General features: G+C 38.8%; 1 protein-coding gene across 8 annotated transcripts in view; it reads right to left on the bottom strand.

The window, feature by feature from the left end:
- KIDINS220 (kinase D interacting substrate 220) overlaps window positions 1-24,741 on the bottom strand; it is a 175,681-nt gene that overhangs the window by 37,791 nt on the left and 113,149 nt on the right. For 4 of the 8 annotated variants that reach the window (XM_067544798.1, XM_067544800.1, XM_067544797.1 and 1 more), the window contains exons 23-24: window positions 9,727-9,905; window positions 6,573-6,799 (exon numbers count right to left, since the gene is read on the bottom strand). In XM_067544798.1, coding sequence (XP_067400899.1) covers window positions 6,573-6,799; window positions 9,727-9,905 — 406 coding nt within the window. Of the gene's footprint in view, window positions 1-2,149; window positions 2,286-6,572; window positions 6,800-9,726; window positions 9,906-11,091; window positions 11,211-23,197; window positions 23,327-24,741 lie in introns of those variants that run through there. The other 4 variants (XM_067544801.1, XM_067544804.1, XM_067544802.1 and 1 more) reach the window with 4 other exon arrangements.

The following is a 24,741-nucleotide window of genomic DNA, read 5'->3' as shown; positions in this document are numbered from 1 at the left end:
TTTCCTGGAGGTTCCTTCAGTTTTCTCTGAATGCATGTTCTCTGGTCTCGGGTCAGAGGAGAGTCTAAGGGACTTCTCCATCAAGATGAGCTTCAACCTGAGATCCCTATCTCTCCTGGTGCTGGCCTTAAGATTTTTACAATTTTGACTTTTGTGGCATGTATGTTTCTCCCAGGCAGTGGACACATTGAGAGTGGGTGTCTGACACGGGGATGGCTTCCCAACATGAGGTACACCTTTTGAATCCTGGTGACCCTGGCATGGTGTCAAATCGTAAATCTCTGACTTATTCTATTCTATCTACTGGAGTGAAGAAGGGAGGAAATCAATGGTTAATTTTTTTTTTTAAAAGGAAGGTAGGTAAGATAAAATACTAACTAAACTAAGGTAATTATGACTAAACTAAACTATTTTCTAGGAATATTCATAGTAGGATGAGTTAAATTCATAGCCGCTGAGTGCTCAGTCTCAGGCCGTGGATGGTTGAGAAGGAACTGGGAGGGATCAGATCATGCACACAGTAGAAGAAGCACCAACAGCACCGTGAGACAGGAGCTGTGCACGCACGATCAAGAGAAGTACTGGTGTAAAAATTTCCGATCAAGGATGCAGGATGTGACGACACCTAAAGTGGAGCACCCACAGGGACATCACTTGAAGAAGAAACACACATTCCTTTGAGAAACCCCAAAACAAGAACACTAGGCTCCTCACCAGGCAATGAGGGGGAAATAATAAAACAGACTGATGGCATTAGTAACTTATGACTCACCAAAAACAACCATCTCACCACTTACAGCAGGGGATTCAGAGGTTACATTTTCAATTTTGTATTATACAGTATGCTAATCCTTGTCATGTGCAGTAATGCAGACACAAGAGTGGCTCCTAATTAAATACTCACCTTAAAAGAGAAAGTTGATCCAGTAATTAATGGAGTCTAAAAGTTCATGATATTTTTTGTGAACCCTTTGTACCACAACCAACAATAACTCTAGGTTATCTTCAGCAAACCAGTCAAGTGAGAATGTGTTCCACAGGTGTGAAAAGTAATTTTATAAAAAGGGTAACTTGAAACATGCTGTGCTGAATGCACTCTTTGCCCTGATGATTAGTGCACAGTGAGCTGGGAATAACTCCATTTCATTTTAGCTTTTCAGTTTGCTTTTAAAAATACTCAACTGCCAAGTTTCATTATTTAAAACAGAAGTCATGTTTTTGTAAACATGAAGAATACAAAACATTTTAATTTTTTAAACATTTTCTTTGCAGTAGTATTCTGTAAAAAAATGGATGAATTACATCTTCTAAGACTAGTAAATTAAAATTTATTCCTAACCGAAATGTTGACAGACAGACATAAATTAAACTATTTAAAAAACCGTAAGTTGTTCCACTGATGGAGTTTTATACTTATTTGTAATTTTCATATATTTACCAGTATTTACAAATTTTGATGCAAAACATATTGACTAAAAACTCAGTTATGATAACTATGAGCCTCATCCTGGAAATACCAATATTTAGAAATAATATAGAACCTCCATCTTTACCCTTCCTGCCCCTCAGGCTAGTATTTAATCTTTCCCTACCACTGAATGTAGTTGTCTGTATATTTAATGTAACATGATATGTGAGGAGACAAACATTAATGAAATGAAACAGAAGCTGATAATTCTTTTACAAACAAATCTGGATCACAAATATGATTACTGTAAAAGCTCTCCCCAGTATCTTGTTTTGAACAAAATAATCTACAACAACCATGTGTCCAATCCTTTCACATGAATGTAGCACAGTAAAATACCCTTTCCCTCACCCCAAAGAGTGTTAAAATCAGTTTGGAATGCCATAATATTAGGAATGTCTTTGATTGTTCTTTTAGAACTCAGTGATTGTCAATATCTCAAATGATTTTTTTCTCAAAAATTTAAATAATCTAAAAAATAAAGTACGTCTAAGTAATGTTAAGAGTACCAATCCTACAAACTCATACATGTGGGTAGACCCACTGAAATTAATGAAGATCTACTGGGTTGCAGGGATTTGTCCACATATATGAATTGGCAAGATGAGGGTCCAGTGTGCATGTTGATTTGCAGTCATAGAAAAAATGTAGATACAAAATTAAATACACTTAGATGACATTGCTAGGGACAGGAGAAAAAACAGACGTACAATTATGCAGACTCCGTGGATTTCCTTCCTCAATTTTTGCTGTCTGCCACAATTTTCCACAAAACGAATAGGGTTTGTTTGCTTTTGTTTTGAAGTTCTGGTCCTTTCTATTGTCAAGACACAGGTTTCACGACATAAATCAATGTGACGCAGACTTGTTAACCCATGTCTCCCAAGCTGAATAGACACTGAAGGAAAGATCTACACTGACCCACTCACCTTGATGAGGTGTAAACTTCAAGTTTATGGAAATTGGCAGAGCTGGGAACAGCAGAAGCACTTCCATTTTAACATTATTTAGAGTATTTGCATTGACCTAGCTACGTAGCTCAGAGCGTGAAAAATTAATATCCTTAAGAGTCATAATAATTACACCGGATTAACCCCCCGCATAGACACAGCTAGGTCAACAAAAGAATTCTTCCATTAACCTAGCTACCACTGCTGGGGGAGATGGATTGCTTACACTGATAGAAAAACCCTTTCCATCACTGTAGGAAGCCTCTGTGCTATGGCACTATAGTGGCATAGCTGCAGCACTGCAGTTGTGCTCCTGTAGCACCTATAGTGTAAACATGCTCTAAGAAACTAGTACTCAAGTGGATATCAAGGCACGTCTTTAAAACACTGATAACTGGAACCTGCTACTTTTGTGTTTTAACCTGCTGCTAGCTGATGTATATACATATATACATCATTGGACAATTTGGCCTGTACATAAACAAGGATAAACACTTATCCCTCCAAACAAACTTACAGGAGTTACTTTTGCATATCAGAACAATTTTCAAAAATAGTTACACTAATGCTGCTTAAACCCTACCCCTGCTATAAGAAAATTGTTTAATTAAACTTTAAAATTAACCGGGCTCAGAACTCAGTCTTTTTCAGGGTTCAAATATGATTGATCAAAACCTATGTAGAATGATGCAAATCTTGTTAATTCTCTTAAACCAGTTTAACACTGGTATTGGGAACAGATCCTTAAAGACACTGAGCAAGAGACAAAATGGAAGCTCAAGACAGTTGATTGACATAGCTATGCAGAGATCAGTATCTACAACTTTACTTTCTGTTTCCATGTGCCCGTTTATTGTAAAAATATGGAAATGAAGGGCTGAAAAGGACCTCCAGAGGTCATCTAGTCCAGCCCCTGTACTGAGCAGGAGCAAGTAAACCTAGACCATCCCTGATAAGTGTTTGTCTAACCTGTTCTTAAAAATCTCCAGTGATTGAAAAGTTGACTACTTCTTGTTTTACACCATCAGTGGACATGGAAAACAATTGATCACAATCCTCTTTATAACAGCCCTTACTAAGGCCTGGTCTATACTAGCTTTTGTCAGCTTTTGTCGACAAAACAGTCCTGGTGCACACACTACAATGATCCTTTTGTTGACAAAACTGCCCTGTTTTGGCGACAAAATAAAGCCACCTCGACGAGAGGGGTAGAGCTTTTTTTGCCCAACTTCTGTTGAAAAAGCATCAGAGTAGACACTGCTTTATGTTTATGTTGAAGTAAACGGCCACCGGAAATGACCCACAATTCCAATCCTGACCTCTCTGGATATTCGTTTACACTCTGTTGCTCTGCAGCCACCCGCCCCTCTACCTGTAAAGTCACAGGAAGTTTTTAAATTCTTATTCCACTTCCTGCCTGGTCGGCATGGAGAGCTTGCATCTCATCTTCCCAGCTGACCATGGCGGCTCCACACAGCAAACGCTCTCCCACTTGGAGCACACCGGAGCTGTTGGACCTGATCAGTATTTGGGGAGAGTTGGCTATACAGTCCCAGCTCCACTCTAGTCGACGGAATTTTGATATCTATGGCCAGATTTCTCGTGCCATGGCAGAGAAGGGCTATGAGCGGGACATGCTAGAGTGTGAAGCTAAAATCAGGGAGTTGTGGCAGAGCTACCAGAAGGCCACGGAGGCAAACTGTTGCTCTGGTGCAGAGCCAATGAGCTGTCACTTCTACAAAGAGCTGGAAGCCATCCTCAGTGGCGATCCCACATCCATGCCCAAGATACCCGTAGACACCTCCACGGCCCCAGGGCCACCAGACACTGGACTCAACCCCAACGAAGATGTCATTGATGAGGAAGTGGAGCTGGAGGATGACCCGGAGCCGGGGAGCAGTTCGATAGGTGAGGTTGGGAGTCAGGAGCTGTTCTCAACCCCAGAAGGCTACAGCCAGCCCCAGCCCTTGATCTCAGGTGCTTAGGATGCAGCAGAGGGGAGCTCTGGTAAATGTTTGAAAGCTGATGCTTGTGTACAGGAGCCATGAGGGTCCTTAGCTTGGCTAAAGCATACAGGTAGTTGAACGGATAGAAATGCAGAGGAGTAGCTGGCTATGTGCTTTCCTATTCCCTTGCTCATTTAGGCTGCATGGCTGAGAAGCACGTTAATGCACACCAAGATTTTGCAGCTATCCTCCGGTGTGACCTCTGGGAAACTTTCTTAGAGACACGCCCCGATTCTCTGCCTTAGATTTCTTGGCAAAGCAGCTGTTTCTTCCCCCATTGTAGGACACTTTCCTGTGCTAATTGGCAATCACTTAAGCAGGGACCAAAGCAGCGCACAGTTGTGCAGCATAGGGACCCGGTTGGAAGCAGCTCACATAGAGGAGATGCATCCTAGCATCCTTGCTGAGTCTATGGAGTGAGATATGGCTTCTATGACCCGGAGTCACAGTCCTTTGCAGCAGAATGTGATTAATGGCCCTGCACTCTTGCGATAACACAGTTCCAATGATGGACTTCTTGACTCCAAACTGATTAGTGACTGACCGGTAGCAATCCGGAGTTGCCAGTTTCCACATAGTGATCGCCACGTGCTTCTCCACCAAGAAGACAGTTCTCATTCTGGTGTCTCTGAGCCACAGGGCAGGGGCCAAGTTTGCACAGAGTTCCATGAAGGTGGCTTTCTGCATTTGAAAGTTCTGTAGCCACTGCTCGTCATCCCAGATCGGCATAACTATGCGATCCCACCACTCAGCACTTGTCTCATGTGTCCAGAAGCGGCAGTTCACCATGTGCAGATGTTCCGTGAATGACAACAGCAATGCGGTGCTGTTTGTCTGCATGTCACTCAGCAGGTCAGGCACCTCGGATTCTTGTTCCAATTCAGAGCTCATGATATGCTGCGCGACCAGCCACGAGGTGTTCAGAACTCTGAAAGCAACAGTGGAGAACAGCGCGAGATCCATCTTTTCAGACAGAGATAGCGGGCACGCAGTAAATGGTGGGGAGCTGTTGAAAAAATGGCACGAGTCGCTGCAAGCAATGCAATGAGTGACAATATAGAAACACAATGCACCATAGGGCATTGAGCCAGCAACTATGCTGCTCCGCGCTCCTTTCCCCCATCCCACAATTCCTAGTGGCAGAAAGTGCCAAGGTCACAGTGGGATAGCTGCTCTCAATGCACTGTTCTCTCTGTCGATATTACAGCACCAAGTGTGGACGCGTTTTGGTGACAAAATGAAGGTTGTGTGGATGGGCGCGAGCGCTGTAATTACAGAGCTTTTTTATCACTGATGTAACTATGGTTGACAAAACTTTCTAGTGTAGACAAGGCCTATATTTGAAGACTTATCAGGGCTCCCCCCTGCCTAGTCTTCTTTTCTTAAGAGTAAACAGGCCCAGGTTTTAGCTTTCCTCAGAGGTCAGGTTTTCTAAACATTTTATCCTTCTTGTTGCTCTCCTCTGAACTCTCCAATTTATCCTTATCTTTCTTAAAGGGTGTTACCCAGAACTGGACACAATACTTCAGCTGAGGCCTCAAAAGTGTTGTGTAGACATACGACATTCCTGTTAATACACCTCAAAATATTAGCCTTTTTCACAACTGCATCACATGTCGACTCATTCAATTTGTGATCCACTATAACCCTCAGATCCTTTTCAGCAGAACTAATGTCTAGCCAGTTATTCCACATTTGGTAGTTATGCATTTGATTGTTTTCTTCCTAGGTGAGAAGTAATTTGCATTAGTCTTTATTGAATTTCATCCTGTGATTTCAGACCAATTTGTCAGTGCCATACTGAGATAGCATCAGACCAAATTAATTTAGTAACTGTGTATAGAGAAAAAAAAAAAACCCACCCACACACCTTTAAAAAATTCCTGCTGTGTTCCACCATTTAATAGTGCCTCAGATTAAGAAGACATTTTCCCTACAGTTTCCACTTTCAATTTTTCATATGCTTTTCCATTAGACTACAGTAAGTGGGTGATCATTCCTGCAATCTTCTCCTACCCCTTTTTATTGGTTTTTTTTTCAGGTGGTGGTGGGTAGTCTGTTTTCTTTTAAGTATTTACAGGACTATCTATGCAATATTAGGAGATTAAATCATGTTAAGTGTGATTTAATAGTTAATTGGTTACTTACTCGATTATAGAACGGATGCTGAGGTCCTGTCATACCACTGTAGTAGCTGCTATGAGGTTGTGGCGATACAACTCCACCATTGAAAGGCCCATTGAAGGAGGTGGACGAAGAGCAGACTGATGAAGGCTGACTGAACACTGATGATGCCCTGGGTGGTGCCTCATGTAAAGGTAGTGTGGGATATGGTAATCCTCCGATATTCATTTGATCTCTTGCAGCACGAACATCTGAAACATTAAATATGTATACAGGGTGAGGAAAAGAGACGGATTCAAGGAAATACTCAGTTTTAAGTTCCTTTTATTGTTTGTCATTTACTGGCGTTAAGTATGCAAAAAAAATAGTGGACTTATGGTAGCTCCAAAGGCTTTTGATTGTCATGTATAAGAAACCAGGTGAAGAAATGGGCAAGTCAATCAAGAAAACATCATAATAACATGGTAACAAACAAATACTATCATGGTAACACCAGGGTACAAATTATCTAGAAATGTCAGAGTAGGACATGCTGGTGGGGGAGTGGCACTATATGTGAAAGAAAGCACAGAGCCGACTATTTTAAAATCTTATAATGCATCAAACTGTACTACAGAATCTCTATAAAGAAAAATTCCATGTTTGAACAACAGGAATATAGCAGTAGGAATATACTACCAACTACCTGACCAGGATGGTGACGGTAAGTGTGAAATGCTCAGGGAGATTATAGAGGTTGCAAAACCAGAAAACCCAATAATAATGGGAGATTTCAACTATCCATATATTGATTGGGTACATGTCATCTCAGGACAGGATGCAAAGATAAAATTTCTAGACACTATTAATGATTACTTCTTGGAGCAACTAGTCCTGAAACCCACAAGGGGAGGGGCAATTCTTGATTTAGTTCTAAATGGTTCACAGGATCTGGTCCAAGAGTGAATATAGCTGAACCATTCAGTGGCAGTGACCATAACATAATTAAATTTAAAATTTTTGGGGGAGAGGAGAAGAATACCAAAGAATTCACCATAATAGCATTTAACATCAAAAATTGAAACGACACAAAAATAAGGAGGCCAGTTAAATGAAAATTAAAAAGAGTGCCTCACAAGGGCGAAATGCCTGTAAGCTGCATGGAAACTTTTTAGAAACACCATAATAGAAGCTCAAGCTATATGTATACTCCAAATTATTAAAAACAAAAAAAAACCAACCCAGCAAAAGAACCAAAAAATGGCAACCTGACTAAACAGAGTGGTTACAGACAAAAAGATATCCTTTAAAAATTGGAAGTCAAATCCAAATGAGGAAAATAGGAAGTCTGGCAAGTCAAGTGTAAAAGCATAGCTAGGGAGGCCAAAAAAGAATTTGAAGAGCACCTAGCAAAACATACAAAAACTAACAGTAAAACTTTTTAAAAGTATATCGGAAACAGTAAGCCTGACAAAAAATATCAGTGAGGCCACTGGATGATCAAGGTGCTAAAGGAGCACTCAACAAAGACAAGGACATTGCGGAGAAGCTAAATGAATTCTTTGAATCAGTCTTCATTTCAAAGGATTTGAGGGAGATTCCCACACCTGAGCCATTATTTTTAAGTGCCAAAACTGAGGAACTTTCCCAAATGAGGTGTCAATTGAGGAGGTTTTGGAATAAATTGATCAATTAAAGTAGTAAGTCACCAGGCCCAGATGGTATTCACCCAAGAGTTCTGAAGGAAATCAGATATGAAATCATGGAACTATTAACTGTAGTTAAGTAACATATCACTTAAATTAGCCTATATACCAGATGACTGGAGGCTAGCTAACACCTATTTTTAAAAAAGACTCCAGAGGTGATCCTGGTGATTACAGGCCAGTAAACCTAACTTCAGTACCAGGCAAACTGGTTGAAACTATAGTTAAGAACAGAATTCTCAGACACATACATTGGTGGCACATGACTCCTGCGGTTGGAGAGGCTGGGTGAGGGGGCACCAGTGCTCAGACCATGGTCCTACCCCCTACCCGGAGGCCATGCTCCACCTCCACTTGGACCCCACCCCTCAGATTCCCCCAGAGATCAAGTTATGCCTGCATGAACCCCCCACCCCTTTTTCAGTGACTCTGAAAAAGACTTTAGGGGTCACAGTGGACAAACAACTGAACATGAGCTCCCAGTGCTATGCTGTGGCAAAAAGAGGAAACGCAATTGATTTGGATATACAAACAGGGGAGCAGTGTGTCAGAGTAAGCAGATGATTTTATCTCTGTATATGGCATTGGTGAGATTCATTGTGGAATACTGTGTAAAATTCTGGGATCTAAATTTGGAGAGTGTGCAGAAAAAAGCAACAAAAATTATTTGAGGGTTGAAGCTAATGCCTTACAGTCAGAGAGTTGGGGTACATCTACACTGCAATTAAATACCTGCAGCTAGCCCATGCCGGCTGATTCGGGCTCATGGGGTTCAGGCTATGTTTAACTGAAGTGTAGATGATGGGCCTCAGGCTCCAGCCAGAGCTCTGGGACCTTCCCACCTCGCAGGGTCCTAGAGACCAGGCTCCAGACTGAGCCCAAATGTCTACATCCCAATTAAACAACCTCTTGAATCAAGCCGTGCAAGCCCAAGTCAGCTGATACAGGCCAGCCACAGGTGTCTAATTGCAGTGTAGACATGCCATTAAAGAGCTCAATCTGTTTAGCTTGAGAGGTGACTTGATTCATGTACAAATACTTTCATGAGGAAAAAAAAATACTGGACACTAAAGGGCTCTTTAGCCTAGTGGAGAAAGGCATAACACAAGAGCCAACAGCTGGAAGCCAAAGCGAGGCAAATTCAAACTGGAAATAAGACGCACATTTTTAACAGTGAGAGTGATTAACCACTGGAACAAGCTACCAAGGGAAGTGATGGCTTCTCTATCTCTTGATAGCTTCAAATCATGATTTTGATGACTTTATGGAATATATGCTTTAGTCAGACACAAGTTATTGACCCAATACCAAGATCACTGTATGAAATTTAATGGTGTATGACGTACACGAGGTCAGACTAGATGAGTTAATCATCCTTTCTGGACACAAATGCTACAAAGCTATTAACTCAGAGGTATCCCTAGGTTCTAAGCAATAACAACATCTATAATGAAGAAATTTGCCATTTTCCGTTTATTTGAAAATATACTCACCTGCAATGATTTCTCGTAGCTTTGGATCTAAGTTTACAGTACATGGCAAAAAGGTTTTTACATCACGTGATATAAGAACTGGTGTCCGTGAAGATAAAAATACTTCAAAGTTCCTTATGTCCCCATCAATTTCAAGCAGAGGTTCAACATCTTTAGTTGTTGGAATATTCTTTGAAATTCTAAAGAAAATAAAGATAGCAACAGACGGTTAGATAAACTTCAAATAAGTCAAATTTATCAGAGAGCAATATTTCCATTTCTAATGCTGCCCCAACACATACTATCACATCCCACCACAGCACCTCTTTGGCGCACAGAATTAACATACAGAGGTTAGGGTATGTCTGCATTTTCTGCAGACAGTTTGACTTGGCATTACTTTTTAAGAAAAATTCAGTGTTTCTGCAGAAAATAGAATCATCTGACCCATATAAGCTAGTTCCATACTTCAGATAGTTCTCAGCTGTGACATGACAAGCACTATATGTAGAATGCAACAACCTACATATGAATGTCATAATACCTAAATTAGGATGAGGAAATTAATTGGAAGCATTAAGCTTAAAACATCCATTCTAATCTTGGTAACCAACTGAGAAGTTTCATAATGAAGGGTTTGCTCTCCATCCTTAATTCACATCATTGTCTCTTTTTTAAAAAAGCAGGATCCAAACAGTCTGTACCCACTATGCATGATACAGCTAGCTAACTAGTTGCTCTGCCCAACAACATACAAATAGTCTCTTGTGTTAGGCATACACTGGTATATGTCTGAAGGAAAAATATTGCGGCCATCAATCACAGTTAACTCAAGCGATTAACTCAAAACAAATTAACTTGATTAAAAAAATGAATCGTGATTAATCGCAGTTTTAATCACAGTGTTAAACAATAATGTAATACCAATTTAAATTTATAAATATTTTTGATGTTTTTCTACGTTTTAAAATATATTGATTTCAATTAAAACACAGAATACAAAGTGTTCAGTGCTCCCTTTATATTATTTTTATTACAAATATTTTCACTGTAAAAAAGATAAACAAAAGAGATAGTATTTTTCAGTTCACCTCGTACAAATACTCTAGTGCATTATCTTTATCATGAAAGTGCAACTTTTTGTTTTGTTACATAACTGCACTCAAAAATAAAACAATGTAAAACTTTAGAGCCTACAAGTCCACTCAGTCCTACATGGGAGATATGTTGCCTGCTTCTTATTTACAATGTCACCTGAAAGTGAGAACAGGCATTCACATGGCACTTTTGTAGCCAGCGTTGTAAGGTATTTACGTGCCAAATATGCTAAACATTTGTACGCTCCTTCATGCTTCGGCCACCATACAGAATCACTGAACTGAACTGCAGTTTTGGAGACTGGAAATTTCACTGACGAGGTCAGGTATAACCACTCAGTTCTCAATCAGGTTCCAGAAAAAAAAAAAATCATTGTTGAGATGACTGTTAGCTACAGAGACTGTGCGCTAGAAAAGGAGGAAAAATTCAAAGGAAAGAAGCAGTATCAAAATAAAGCTAGGTTTTCCACTCATGCTTTAATCTCCACAGAGGCATCTGTCAACAAATATAAAGTATAAACCCTCTACTAAAATAAAAGTTATTTAGTTCATCAATACATGGAGTTTCTATTTAAACTTAAATGAAATTTCCATTAAAACTGAATTTAGATGCATCTAACCAGTCTTTTAATCAAATATATTCAGAAACATAAAACAAAAGTGGCCTCTTTTACAGAAGCACAAATATAATAAACAAATGGGGCATTTTAACATATTGTGACAACTGACAAAAAATGGTCAGAGATTAAACAGTTAAAAAGTGGCCTATCCATTTCAATACTTTTTAAAATTACAAAACAAAAAATGCCAGAAGAAAAGGCGATAGAGATTTAAATAAAAAACACAGCTGACAAGTCACATGAAACAAATTAGATGAATTTTAATGCCAGCTCTGCTTAAGCCTGAATGTGAACAGTGTTCTGAATACGATGAACAATGCTACTGTTCAGAAGCCAATAGCCCACTGCTGGGCTACAGATTGAAGTCTCTCTTCTAACCTTCTGAGTTCAATACATTAAACTGTTCTGTTGAAAGGGATATTTATGTAAATGATAATCTTTTGGCAAAGGGCCACAAAAATCATATGCGCCTGTATTTCTCAGATAAAAAATTTAAAAGGTTAGCATACAAAGCACTTTAAAAGTGACTTATACTTAAAATATAAGTGAGCAGATTCAAAATCCAAGCATTATGAACAAGCCTACATAATTCTTGTTTTGCAGCTGGATGTTCTAAGACAGCAAATTATTTATTTATTTTTTACAATCAAAGGCATCAAAGAGTTAATGAAAACTTTCAATCCTGTAGAATATTAACTGTTTCAGTGACTTACAACTAAGAGGTGCTGAGCACTCTGCTACTCCCACTGAAATGAGTAGAAACTGTACATACTGAACTCCTCTCAGGAACAGACCTAATGTAGCACATATAGTGTCAGTATAATATACCAGTAGAAATGTAAGGATTTTTTTTTCATTATATGCCATTTTTATGAAAGGTTAAATTATAAATTTAAAATTTATATTTAAATTTAAAATTATAAATTTTAAATTAAATGATTTATTTTAAAGTTAGCTAAAGAAATATTTCAGGAGTGTTGGACTGTTTTTGGCTCTTTCCTCCTTTAAAAGTGATCTATAATTAAAAACCAACAGTTCCAGCTCTTAAATTGACAGTCATCTGGACAATTCCAATATTTTTCAAATGTTATCTTAAAAACCAGTTGCTGTGTCTACAGCGTAGCTACTTTAATTTAAACTATATAGCATGTCCCATATATCCATTATAAACATATAATGGACAGGAATTACTACTGTGAATGTCACCCTGTCCTCTATCAGCACTCTCTGTTAGATTTGTTTAGATAGTTTGTGATCATCTTACCCTTTAGTAGCTGGCCTTGGGGGGAGGAAGGGAGGGAAGGCCTAAAATTTATGACAGCTAAAAGGAAGGTCTCACAAGGATTCTAACAAATATTTATTTTGATTATGGGTTTTAAACACCTTGACTAAATGGTTCTGAATAGCTCAGGAAATAGTGATCTGGTTTACATGACATATTACATGAAATATTAAATATGCTGGCCATTTAAAAAAAACAAATTGGTAGTGATATTATTTATTACAGTGCCACAGGTATACATGAAGCTCCTAAACAGGTAATTACAGTAATAGAGGGAGGCAAGAAAAAAATGCAAAAACACAATACATGGTGAGGCCAAGCTGAACACTATTTAGAGAAGCAAGTGGATGCTGTAGAAAATAGAGCCTCCTTGCCTTCCCCCTTCCTCTCAAAAAAACATGTAGGAATAACATGTAGGAGTAGCTTTCTTCAAAAGATGAATTATCATCGGAAAAACTGTATAATGCTCAATACAATGCAACTAACATTCTCTCCAATATCTCAAGTTAGGGAGCATCCCTGACCTACAGCTATTTGTTTTCACAATTATGGGGACCTAGCAAATTGTTCTAGAAGAAAAGAAAAGACGCACTTAATAATCAAAATGAAGCAATATCTCTACCAATTTGCAATACAAGAGGGAAGAGCTGAACAGCACAAGCCAACTCCCAAGGGATTATGGGGCATGATGTAGAATGACCCTACTATATCTAAAACGGTTTGGGGAAAAATTCAGTTACAGTGAGTGCTATTAAACCTCACATTTTCAGCTCAGATTAGGAAATACCACAGTCCATAATCACTACAGAGTAGCAAAACTCAGGGTGAAATCCTGGTTTCATTTAAGTCAATGGCAAAATTCCCACTGACTTTAATTGGGACAGGATTTCTCCTCTGTACTTAATAATGCTTCCTGTAAATTCTTAACAGTCCATAAACCTAAAGTTTGGCAGTAAGCGATGATGCAACTAGTGCACAACTTTGGAAGTCAACCAGAAGAATCCTGGCATATAAGCAAAAAAAATCCATGTATTTGCACACTATATGTTTGGGACCAGAAAGATACATGATCTGAAGAACATCTAAGATAATGGAGTTCTGCATATAAGGGAGCTGTTTCAGAAGATAATTTGTGACCTTTTAAATACAGCAATATGTTTAACAGATGGGGTAAGGTTGGGCGAGTTTGACTCAGCATTAGTTTGCCTATATCAGAAAAAAATATGAACCTTGTAAGTTTACTGCGATTGTTTCTTTTGGTGGTTTAGAGTTTATAACTGTACATGGGATATCTAAAAATGGAAACAAACACCTTAAAAGATCGGGCAAAAATCAGATACAAAAAATGCAAATAAAAGAAAAACAGCTAGCCACAGCAGTCAGTTTAATTTCAATTCACTAGCTAAAAATGAGAATTGGAATCATGGAACGTGAGATGAGGGTGTGTGCAATCCCATTAACAGTTACATATCTGAAAATCAACAATACAAAATGTATGCTTATTAATACTGGTAGTCAGACTAAGCAGTCAGTTGAATTAGCTATTTAAGCATATTTTTAAATGATTTGATGAGGGCAAAAGGATTTACTAACAAAAATTTGTACATTTAAACAACGTCAGAGTTGTGGTAGCGGATTTTTTTTTTAAATCTGAATTTCCATGCAAAAGACTCTCAATATCTAGCACAACAGGTTAATTTCTTAAGGCCCTAAATTGCCTTTTGTTTTGAGAGGCAAGAAAAAAGTTTAAAAAGTAGACAATCACTGAAAACAGCAACAGCAGCACAGAGGTTGGTAGCGGGCAACGGGTAAAGCTGTGGCTTCACAGTAAACCCTCATCTCAGACACTGAGGTAGCTCATTTGTGCTAAGACCATACAATTGGGGTTCCACATGTCTTTGAGATCACGGACAAGAAGCAATCATTCTATACTGCTAGACACAGTTTAAAGCAGAAGTTATTGCTGTCTCCCGCAACACACACTTCCTGAGGAGAGGAGATTTAAGGCAAAGGCATTGTGGAAGCAAGTCAGTAACAATATCACTTTTGAAGGAGCCATGCTGCTAAAAGAAGAGTTCCAAAAAACTACATAGATGGGCTGGCCAGAAAGCAACATTGAAAGGTGGGCCTTATAGTCAGATACACAAGGTTGAAATTTGCCTTCTCTATGGATTCTCTGTGTCTGCAGGCCATGTTCTCTGCCCATTTCCAAAAGGGAGTACGCGGCAGAAATGGCAGGATGTGAATCTTATTTTCTTTAAGGGCTCTATTAGGAGGAATAGAAGTAATGAGATAACATAGCAAGACAACAGGTTGTCAGCCTTAACTATGGTGCCTTATTTTAATTAGCTTTTTCTTAATGTATTTTAGTCTGCAGAATTGTTTTTAAGTTCAGGAAAGGAATACTTTATAGTATCCAAAAAAATAAATAAGAAACAATTTAAGAAAGCATCTAGTGTTTAGAAATGAAAAGCTGAAAAAAACTGCAGTTCTTCGAATAGTGTGGTTCTTGTGCGTATTCACGCGCTCCATATGCCTGAAACAGAAAGACTCTTCAATAGCAGTATCCGTTGGTCCGCCTGTGACCTACACATCATCATGCTCTGAACCAGGTGTATAAAGGGAGGCACACACCAACCACCTCTCCTGTTCCTATAGTACTGCGAATGAAGTGAGGAGCCAAGCGGAGGAGGAGGAGGGCAGATAATGAATAGCCATAGAGACGATGCTTCTCAAAGAACTTCAGTTACTATAAGGTAAGTAATCTTCCTTTTCTCTTTGAGTGCTGGTCCATAGGGGTATTCCCTGTGGCTGACTGCCACGCAGTGCTCATTGAGGTGGAAGGTACGAGGAAGTGTTCTGCACCACATATCACAGAATCACTGAACCAAAGGAAACATCCTTGGCAGAAGCTTGAACCAAGGCATATGCTTAATAAAAGTGGGACTGGAGCCCCAAGCTGCTGTCCTGCAGATCTCTGAGAGGCAAATTCATAGTAGAGAAGCCATCAAGGTAACTTGCGCTCTGGCTGAATGACAGTTGCGCTCTGACAATCAGAGGAGGAGGGAATGCCCTGAGTTCATAGCAAAGGAGGATGCAACTGGAAATCCATTTAGAGACTCTTTGGGAAGAGAGATTGTTTCCTCGTTCATCCTCTTGGCAATGGAGACAAGTAATCGGAGACTTCTGAAAGGACTTTGTCATGTGCATGTAAAAAGGCTAGAGCCCTGCGTACATCCAGGGAGTTCAGCTTCCTGTCTTCTGTTATCGTGAGGCTACAGGTAAAAGATTGGCCAGGAGAACAGTTTAGTTCAGGTGAAATTCAGAAGGTATTTTTTGTGATGAACAAGCATACTTTATCCCTGTGAAACGCCATGTAGGGAGGGCCACCATAAAGGCCCTGAACTCACCCACTCTCTTAGAAGCAGCAACAGCTGTTAGGAAGGCCACTTTCATAGATGGGTATAGGAGGGAGCAGAAGGACAAGGGCTTGAATGGCAGGTTCATAAGTGACGACAACACCAGATTCAAGTCCCAGATAGAAGCAGGTTTTAATACAGGAAAGAATGTTCTGATAAAGCCTTTTAGAAACTCCAAAGTTCTGGGATGGGTGAATATTGAACCATGAAAGGCATTAACAGCTGCTAAATGTACAGACAATTAACTGATGGACCAACTCAATATCTTCAAAGAGAGAAGACAGTTCAGAGTAACAGGGATCCAGATCCTCAGGAGATAGATAAGTGACACTGCTGACAGCAAAAATAAAATTGCTTCCACTTGGCAGCACAGCACTTCCTTGTAGAGGGTTTCCTGCTATTAAGGCTTGATTGGACCTCTTCTGAGCATGATCTCTTTAAATTCATTGTCCATCCATAACCCAGGCCATGAGATGGAGGTACGCTAGGTCCTGCCTCCATTGTGGACAGTAGGTCTGGAAAGAGTTGTAAGTATATGTTTGGGCGAGATGTCATCTGTAGGACATCGGTGAACCAGAACTGTCTCAACCACCACGGTGCTATCACGACTACTATTGCCTTGTCCTGCCTGATCATTCTGAGGACGGAAGCTAATAGGGGAATGGGAGGGAATGAATACACCAACTGGTCCGACCACAATACCACCCCCTCTTGAAGTGTACCCCTGGACAGCTCGAGAGCAATAGTCTAGGAACTTCTTCTTTCCTCGGGTTGCAAAGAAGTCCCAGGATGAGAATCCATGTTGCCAGAAAATATACTGCACCACTGAAGAATGGAACTCCCACTCATGATCCTTCTGAAAATGCCTTCTGAGGCTGTTCGCCAGGGAGTTCATTAATTGCGGATGATGCACTGTCAAGTAGGTAATCTGAAGTTGGATATACCAGTTTCAGAGCTTGATTTCTTCCTGGCAGAGTAGGGTGGACCTTACTTCCTTTTATTTGTTTATATAATAAACTCTAATCACATCATCTAACCTGATCTGGACATATGGGAAACGGATAATGGGTAGGAACATCTTGCATACTTCATACACTGCCCATAGCTTGAAAAGATTGATATGGATTCTTGCACAATCCTGAACTATATGGTCATTCAGGTGCACTCCCACCCCCAACTGGGAGGCATCCATAATGCGTGTCTCTATGGGCAGTACAGGAACACAGAGACTATGCAGACATTGTCCATAGTTTCACATCAGGTGACTGACCTCAAGATGCTCTGAGGAAGCAAAGACTCGTTTGTCCAAGTCCCAATTCAGAGTGCAGATCGTCCACCACCATGCCTGGAGGTCTAGATGAAGCCTTGCAAAGGGAATCAGATAGGTGAATGAGGCCTCATGGGATGGCATTAAATGTCTGCAGAGCCTGAACTCCTCAGACTGGCTTGTACAAGGGGGAAAGGAGCAGCAAATATTACACTTCAAAGGAATGTGCAACTCCTTGAGGCAGCTAAGGCAGCTCTTGTGAGAGTCAGAAACCAGAAAAAACTGGGGACAGGCCAGGCAGGGCTTAAAGTCTGGAATCTTTGGCATACTAGGTGCCCTTAACAGTCAAGGAATCCTCCAAACCCCAAACTATCTAAGACTAATTAAAGCTCACTATCTAAGATAGGTGATTTACAAAGGCAAAGTCTGAGTAGGAGCACTGGAAAGGCTATAGACAAATAAGTGTTCAGTTCCAGACCATGAGCAGCAGAAAGAAACTGGAAAAGCAGTCAGTCTGTGCCGCCCCTCATACCATTGGATCAGAGCACAAGGAGATGTAGGGTGCAGGTACGAATCAACGCACATTGCTATTGAAGAGTCTTCCAGTCTCAGGCACTTGGAGCACATGTGAACCCACAGTAAATATCCAGAAGGACCAGCGCTTGTAGAAGAACCTGGCCTATTGTTTTCTCTACCTTTGGCTTAGATTCCAAATCCAAGTTCTACCAAATGGAGTGTAAGACAACACTAATAACCTGATACGAAGAACATCACATTTTGAATTGATCTATAACACAATTAAATTTTCCTTTGCACTGTGATCAGAATAAGTACGAATAGCCTGTTTTAATGCTTAAAGGTTCTATTTTACCCTGATTAAAAACCCCTATGCAATATTGCAGAGAAATTACAATACTATTACTATTTCAAAAATTCTTCTGCAAATATAATTGAGTTTTTCAAAGAAGTTTTCAACAAGCAGCTTAAGAGCCCTATTTCTTCAGGGAAAATCTGCAAGAAAACAGGAAAATAAGATGCCACCATGCACTCAATATTTTTTTTTAAAAAATAAGGAATCTATGTTTTATTTTAATTAAGACAACAAAGGAAAGCTACATTTTGATAAAGCTATCTAGACAAAAAATATAGCCACTTGATGCAGATTAAGTGGTACAAAGACTTCACTGAACAGATGCACCAGCTGTTTAAATACTCCTATTACAGTATGTATTCTGGAAAGCTTTATATGCAAACCTGCTACAGCTACCAGATCCAACTAGCAGTAAATAAGGTGCCTATTTTGGGTACTGCATACAGTTGGTGCTTTGGCTTATTTTGGAAAGAAATAGTAATTTATCCCACTGAAGGTTAATATTAATTGAAGTAATTTCTAATGTCCATTGGATAAACATCTATCCCCATCCTGATGGCAGTCTCATCATGGCAATTTTATCCAATCATTAAAAAAATGAAAGAGTGTGAAATACCTACAATATTAAAGTAAAAAATACTTTATAAAAGGCATTTTGATTCATTTTAAATAATTTAATACATTCCTGTCTTATTGTTATCTACAATTACTTAGCATTATCATTTAACTTTTATATTGTAGCAGTACAGAGAGCCCAATCAGTATCAGGGCCTTACTATATTGGTGCTGTACAAAAACACAGTAAGAGCTAGTCTCTGTCCTGAGGAGTTTACAGTCTAAGAAGAAAATTACTATACAAAAAGAGAAGGGAAAGAAAAACATGAAACACATGTACATATACTCATACATTAATATAATTCGTGGTCCTAAAATTAGGTAGGGTTGCTGTGTTACTGTGTGAACCATACCCATATTTAACCACAAAAAAAGCTCCACCACAAACAGGGAGTAAAAGGATTTCTATTTTAGCTATAGTTTGTGCAATATTCACAAAGCTCTTTTGGAGTCCATTTGAATGAGGTGTGCTACATAAATGTACAATCTTTATTATCAAACATTAGTACTTTTTACTTACTGTATACTGTAACTTCTATCCACCACTTTAAAAGCACTTTACAAAAGTTAATAATTAATCCTCACAAAACTGCTGTAAGGTATTATCTCCTAATATATTAGGAAACTCAGCCCTGGTCTACACTTACCCGGCGATTCGGTGGCAGTCAACGGGAGTTACACAAACTCCGTAGAGTAGCTTGCGTAACTTCCGTCAACTGCTGTGCTTCCTTCTGCGCGGTGTCTTCACCACACCGGGCCAACAGAAACTGCGTTCCTGTCAATGCAGAGCTATGCCACTTGAGGAGGTGGTTTAACTAGGTTGACTTCCGGATCGATTGAGCGGGTCTTCACTGACCGCTCAATCGATCCAGAAAGGTTGGTCTGACGGCGGTGACTTTGCCGCCATTAGTATAGACATACCCTAACGCACACAGAGATTATGCAGAAGAAAGAAGAGGGAAAGTGTTTGCTGCAGAGTTAGTAATAGAATCTAAGGGTGTCTATACTACAATTAGACACCCACAGTTGGCTAGTGCCAACTGACTAGGGCTTGGGCTGTGAGGCTATTTCATTGCAGTGTAGACTTCTGGACTCAGGCTGGAGTGCAGGCTCCAGGACCCTGCAATGAAACAGTCCCACAGCCTAAGCCCCACGAGCCACATCAGCTGGTATGGTTAGCTGCAGGTGTCTCATTGTAGTACAGACATACCTCATGTTTCCTGACTCCAAAATCAGTGCTTTGTCCAAACCTTCCCTTATTTTCATACACAACACAATGTTAAATAATACTAACAAGCAGTGTGTATGTGTGTGGACAGTGTGCGGGGCCGGAACGTAGTTTCTAATAGGTATTAGATGGTTTCTTTAATTTACATATGTTCATTAATGTAAAAAGAATGCTCTTGTACTAGTAGTTAATACATGGGACTGGGAATCAGGAGACCTAGGTCCTACTTCCAGTTCTGCCACAAAATTCTTGTGTGTTCTTGAGCATTTAACCTCTCTGCACTAGTTTCTGAACTGTAAAACTGGGATACCTACCTGAAAGGATGATGGTGGAGCTTTATTTATTAATGTTTGTAAGATACTTTGAGATTCTAAACTGAAACTAAAATATAAGTATTATATTATTTAATTGTATTACAGTAGTGCCTAGAAGCCCCAACTGAGACAGCAAATGTACATTCGCATACTAAAATGGTTTCTGTCCTGAAAAGCTTACCATCTAAACAGACAAGACAAAAAGACAAGAGATAAGACAGATGAAGAGAGGTAAAGCGACTTGTCTAAATTTAGTGGCAGAGCCTAGAACTCCTAGTCTGGTATTCTGTCTACAGGATCATGCTGCCTCATATTAAGTACAGAAAATTGCACTAAAAAACATATGCATACCCCCTTTTCCAATATTCTTTATCATTACAGGGAAGTTAACTGCTAGTAGCTTCTTTAATATAATATAGCAAAGAACTGTGTTCACTAAACAGTACTACAAGGTTATTTGAATTTGAGAAGGCAAATTATTGTGAATTAGCAGGTCTAGTACGCATTATACAGTGGGAAAATGTAAAATCTAGGACTGTGGAAGAATCATGACACTTGTATAAGATGAACTATAAACAAAGAGTACTTAGCCACCATGAAGGGGATACCCAAATGAGAATATTGACATAAGTAGATTAAGCCTGAAGACAACCACAATTTCACTCAACACAAATTTACTAATATCTGAATCTGAATTTTCTCTGCCAAACCATTAATTAAGGCAATAACAAACCTCCATCTGTGCTGGGCCATTCTTTGCATGTCCTCTATGTTGCTAAGTCCCTCTATAAATACTGTTTTATGGAAGGATTTTTTTGGTCAGCACTTTCTAGATGTTTCTTCTCCTGGAGGCAGCAAATCCTTATGAAGTCCTGTACTACTAGCTGGAGATTGCCAGAGTCCTGTCATGCTTCCTAGAATAAGATTCTTCTCAGGTTTACAACCCTAATAAATAAATATATCAGTAGCCCAAATCTTATGATGAAAAATAGAGTCCTCCTACAGGCAACCCTCTTCCCCCATCAGTTCACAGCAGTGGGTTGTTTTTTACCCTGCAAAAGTATCTGAATCCCCATATCCTACTGTGACAGATGCTATGGAATATTCAAAGACAATTAACTTTATGAATATATATCTTTATAGGTCTGTTAGCAATTGCATTCCTAGCTAAATATGTAAGAAAGAATGCTTCCTGCAAAAACTAATGCCAATGGAGGGGATAACTAATGCAAATCCATGAAACAACACAGGTAACATGTTTTTTTGACATTTCAACGTCCTGGAGAAAAAGCGCACAGATTGATTTGACTTGAAACTGTTTAAAAATAACAGGTCCTGACCTGGGGACAGAAACATTATCCAAGAACTGAAAGACATGAGACTATGACCAACAGAAACAGGGACTGCAAGAGGAACAGGGTTTTCAACCCCAGAGTTGCCATGTGAAGATGGTTGACCACCTGGTAAGCTAGACATCGATATAAACTGTTTATTGTTTTAAGATATGTTTTCACTAAATGCTTTTGTTCTGAATAAATAGTACTTTGCTTTAGGAAAGCTGGCTGGCCACTGGATAACCGTCTCATTGCCTGAGAGAATAGACCTGCCGATGCTGAACTGAAGTCAGACCTGCTGAGGTGATAACAGTGAATTTCCAGGATCTGCAGCCTAAGACCCTGGCCAGGAGGGAGAGTATCATGGGATTCCACCCCAAGAAAGCTGGAGGCCTGAGACCTAAGTGGGGTGCTCTCAAGGAGACCATAAGGGGGGTCAGAGATGCAGTAAACTCAGGAACTGTGACACCCATATGGATGCAGAATGAGAAATAAGATTTCCATCTCCAATCTGTTATTTAAGTATAGGTTAATTTGCCAACCCTCTTGCAAAGAATGTTCTGAAAAACAGGGCCAAAGAGGCATGACCCTTACCCTAATCATTTTTGGTTGGTCCTTATGCACTAACATAGTAAACATGATTAATAATAATATTGTTTAGGGTGGACCAACAGTACGACTTGAAGTAATAGGTTGAAATTGAATACAGAAAATGTAGGCTAAATATTAAGGAGTAATACCCTATCTCTGAGATCGACTAGTCTGTTGAACAATCTTCCAAAGAACGTAAACCATTTTAAACTGGACTGGACAAAGGATTACTGTAAGGAAACACTATAAGCAGAGTGATGAATGAGATGTCCTTCTAGGTATTTTTCTTGTTTAAATTCTGTAATCACTAGCAACTAATGCATTTTAAAAATATTACACTTCTTAAATCAATACAACAGAACAGAGTCAATGTTGCCCACAACTCTCTCAAAAATGTGTTTTAACCTTTTTTATTATTATTAAGGATTGTTTAAACAGTGTCAAAACAGGAATTAGGAACATAATAATCTCACAGAAAAGTAACATTTTAAAATGATCTTGTTTAATTTTTATCATTGTTAAAAGGTTTGCTGAAAACGTGAAATACAGTTTTTAGAAGGAATAATTTAATAGATACTTGTCTAAAATGTTGTAACAAAAAGGAAACAGATAATGCTTATCTTCAGTTTTTATTTTACTCCCTTTCTTCTTACTTATGTATGTTAACAAAAAAACCTCAAATAATTTAGACAAAAGCTTTTAGCTCAACACATAATTGCTACAAAATTACAATAATTGTACCAATTAAAATAATCCTGAATGAACAGTTTGTCATCTTAATGTTCCAATGGTTTATAGAAGGATCTACTTAATTAGCTGAAATTGCTTTCCAATGTTAGTATCAAATGTCATTTGTTAAAAGTTGAACATTTAGAAAATAATTTAACAAAGCAATTTTACAAAACACCAAGAACCAACATTTTCTTTTTCAGCTGAATAAAGCAAGCAGATGTGTCATCAAATTCCTATAAAAATAAATGAGGCTTTTTATGGAAAAAATAAATTTTACTTCGGGTGCTAAAGAATACTATTTTCTGATTGTTTTATGAAATCAGATTTCCTTAATAAAATAATGCATACCCTTTATATCTTGATACTATTAATACGCTTTAAATACAACATTTTTCATATTTAAATGGGAAACAATGAGATAGAAGTATTCAACTTCGAGGGTTTTTTTTTGTTTTGTTTTTTTAATAATCTGCATATGATATTTCCCCAACTTGACTCAGGTTAGTCCACTACATGCCAGGCTTTCATCTACATGCACAAACAGACCAAAGTACCAATGAAGCTGTACAACTTTCAACACAAATCTAGGTACTACCCCAAATCTATAGACTATGTCATGGCATTTATAAGCAAATAAGTTTTAACTAGTTTAACAAAAGAGAAAGAGAAGAGATAAAAAAGGCAGCATATAGGGCACAATGGCAGCAGGATCATGCAGGTAAAGGTTAACTCTATGTGGTAACAGAGAAGAGACTTCCACTCAAAAAAAGAAGTAACTGGGTTTGGTAATAAGATAGAAAAATAATATCAATATATATATATATATAACTTTAAAGCAGTCAGAAAGCAATATGCTAACTTAAAGAGCTGGAAAGGTAACATATTAAACTTATGCATCTGATGAAGTGTGTCTCTGCCCACGAAAGCTTATGCCCAAATAAACATGTTAGTCTTTAAGGTGCCACAGGACTCTCGTTATATTAAACTTAAGAAATCAAGAAATATATCAGCGCTTTCACATGAGGATGCACCATGCCAACAGACTGGACAAAGAAAAATGTGTTCCTTATATATACACATTTCTTTACTATGAAGCAATACAATATGTCTACTATTCTATACATATAGGTGGGTCCTCTTCCTTGGAAAGTTGGAGGTATATCAGAGCTGACATACAACAGGGACTTACTGACAAATTACCCCTCAAAATGACTTACTCAAACAGCAGTAAAAAGGCTCTGCCAAATTGTGCCCTTAGGATCTGCACACAAAAGGGATCCAGAACGGAAAGAAACAAACAATTGCTATTTTTCTCAAATGATCTGTTCCTGCTTAGGTATATTTTAATTATTCTTCTGATATCCAGAAGATATCTGCTTTTTGTTTCAGTGTTGAATTCTGGCAAAATGAAGGAAGAACAATTCCTACGAGGTATGGAATGTTGGTTACTTACGACTTTGGGGAAAAAACTATTATTTTGCAATACTAATGTCTTAAGTGATCAGGAAGCACATATTTATGAAAAGAAAGTACAGTGACATGCTACTGATTTGAATGACAGCTTTTAGCACCATGGGCAGATCCCATGTGGGAAAAAAAGTTTTAATTGTTGTTTTGGACAGATGTAATGCCCTACAGAACCTTGACACGCTAGCATCAAGTAATG

This window comes from Emydura macquarii, unplaced genomic scaffold (genome assembly GCF_026122565.2).
Source record: "Emydura macquarii macquarii isolate MOO-44397 ecotype Brisbane River unplaced genomic scaffold, CSIRO-AGI_Emac_v2 contig_1027, whole genome shotgun sequence".
Lineage (NCBI taxonomy): Eukaryota > Metazoa > Chordata > Testudines > Chelidae > Emydura > Emydura macquarii.
The sequence above is the reverse complement of the archived record's forward strand: the minus strand, read 5'-3'. Positions and strand labels throughout refer to the sequence as shown.